This window comes from Nelumbo nucifera, chromosome 3 (assembly GCF_055504915.1).
Source record: "Nelumbo nucifera cultivar China Antique chromosome 3, China Antique-T2T, whole genome shotgun sequence".
NCBI classification, from domain to species: domain Eukaryota; kingdom Viridiplantae; phylum Streptophyta; class Magnoliopsida; order Proteales; family Nelumbonaceae; genus Nelumbo; species Nelumbo nucifera.
Genome location: NC_142651.1, coordinates 80,985,793 through 80,987,084, shown reverse-complemented (window position 1 = coordinate 80,987,084; position 1,292 = coordinate 80,985,793). Strand labels below are relative to the sequence as shown.

The 1,292-nt window shown below is 48.2% G+C and overlaps 1 protein-coding gene across 1 annotated transcript; it reads left to right on the top strand.

The window, feature by feature from the left end:
• The first annotated feature begins 241 nt into the window (after positions 1-241).
• On the top strand, positions 242-925 carry LOC148801406 (uncharacterized). Its single transcript, XM_088900400.1, has one exon. It carries the CDS (start codon positions 242-244, stop codon positions 923-925), a length of 684 nt encoding a protein of 227 aa, XP_088756526.1.
• The last annotated feature ends 367 nt before the right edge of the window (positions 926-1,292 follow it).

Genomic DNA, 1,292 nt, shown 5'->3' with positions numbered 1-1,292 from the left:
CTTGCTCGTTCGATCTTCTCTAACCTCTGTTCATGGAGCAGATCGCTGAAGAGTTTGCAGAACTCTACCTTCTTTCGATCGTCAAAACTGGAGGCTACGATATTTGTTTTTTTGTTCAATCATTACTCGTGAAGCGGATCTCTGAGGATTCTATAGGGTTCTCTTTTCAACAATCAGTCAAAGCCGGTAGTTGTTCTTCGTTAAAACCAAGAAGGAAACATCTTGCTTTGGCCGATCGATCATGGCGGATGGAAGAGAGAAGCAGAATGAAGGTGAGGGCAGAAGCAGAAAGGTAGTCTCGCCGTACTACCTGGCGGCCAACGACAATCCAGGTAATATAATTACCCAAGTCCAATTGAAAGGAGATAACTACGAGGAATGGGCTCAAGCAATGCGAATGGCGCTCCGAGCCAAGAAGAAAATCGGATTTCTCGATGGAACTATATCTCAGCCCGCGGACGATTCACCGGAGTTGGAAGACTGGTGGACTGTAAACTCAATGCTAGTTTCATGGATCCTCAACACGATAGAACCAAGCCTATGCTCTACAGTCACATACATGGAGGCTGTGAAGGACCTGTGGGACGACATCAAAGAACGGTTTTCAGTGGGCAATGGGCCAAGAATTCAGCAACTCAAGGTAGATCTTGCGACCAGCAAACAGGTCGGTCTCCCAATCGTGGCATATTATGGCAAACTGAAGCAAATATGGGAAGAACTTGCTAATTATGAGCAAATTCTGACATGCGTCTGTGCAGGCTGCAACTGCAACATCGCTGCAAAACTGGAGAAGAGACGAGAAGAAGAAAGAGTTCATCAGTTTCTAATGGGCTTGGATGACTCAGTATATGGAACAGTGCGTTCCAATATTCTAGGCACTGATCCACTGCCAAACTTGAACAAAGCCTATGCCATGGTGATATAAGAGGAGCGGCTGAGAACCATGACCCACAGCAAAGAAGAAAGAAAAGAGGCGATGAGCTTTGTTGTGCAAGCACAAGGTGGCACAAAAAGAACGGGACACGATACAAAAGAGAAATCTGGAGTGTGCACCAACTGCGGACGAACAGGACATGAGGCCGATAGTTGCTTCCAACTTATCGGCTACCCGGACTGGTGGGGAGATCGGCCGAGCTCTACTGGGAGTGAGAAAGCTCGAGGCCGGGGAACACAAGGTAAATCTGGTCGTGGACGTGGAGGCGGACAGAGAGCGAATGCTGCACAAGCGGTAGGGCAAACTTCTGAACCGACCCACGCGACAGAGGGAGATCGCACTACGTTTGGTGGATTGA

What these genes read in the sequence shown, in the direction of transcription:
- LOC148801406 (XM_088900400.1), top strand. Translation starts at nt 242, where the DNA reads ATGGCGGATGGAAGAGAGAAGCAGAATGAAGGTGAGGGCAGAAGCAGA.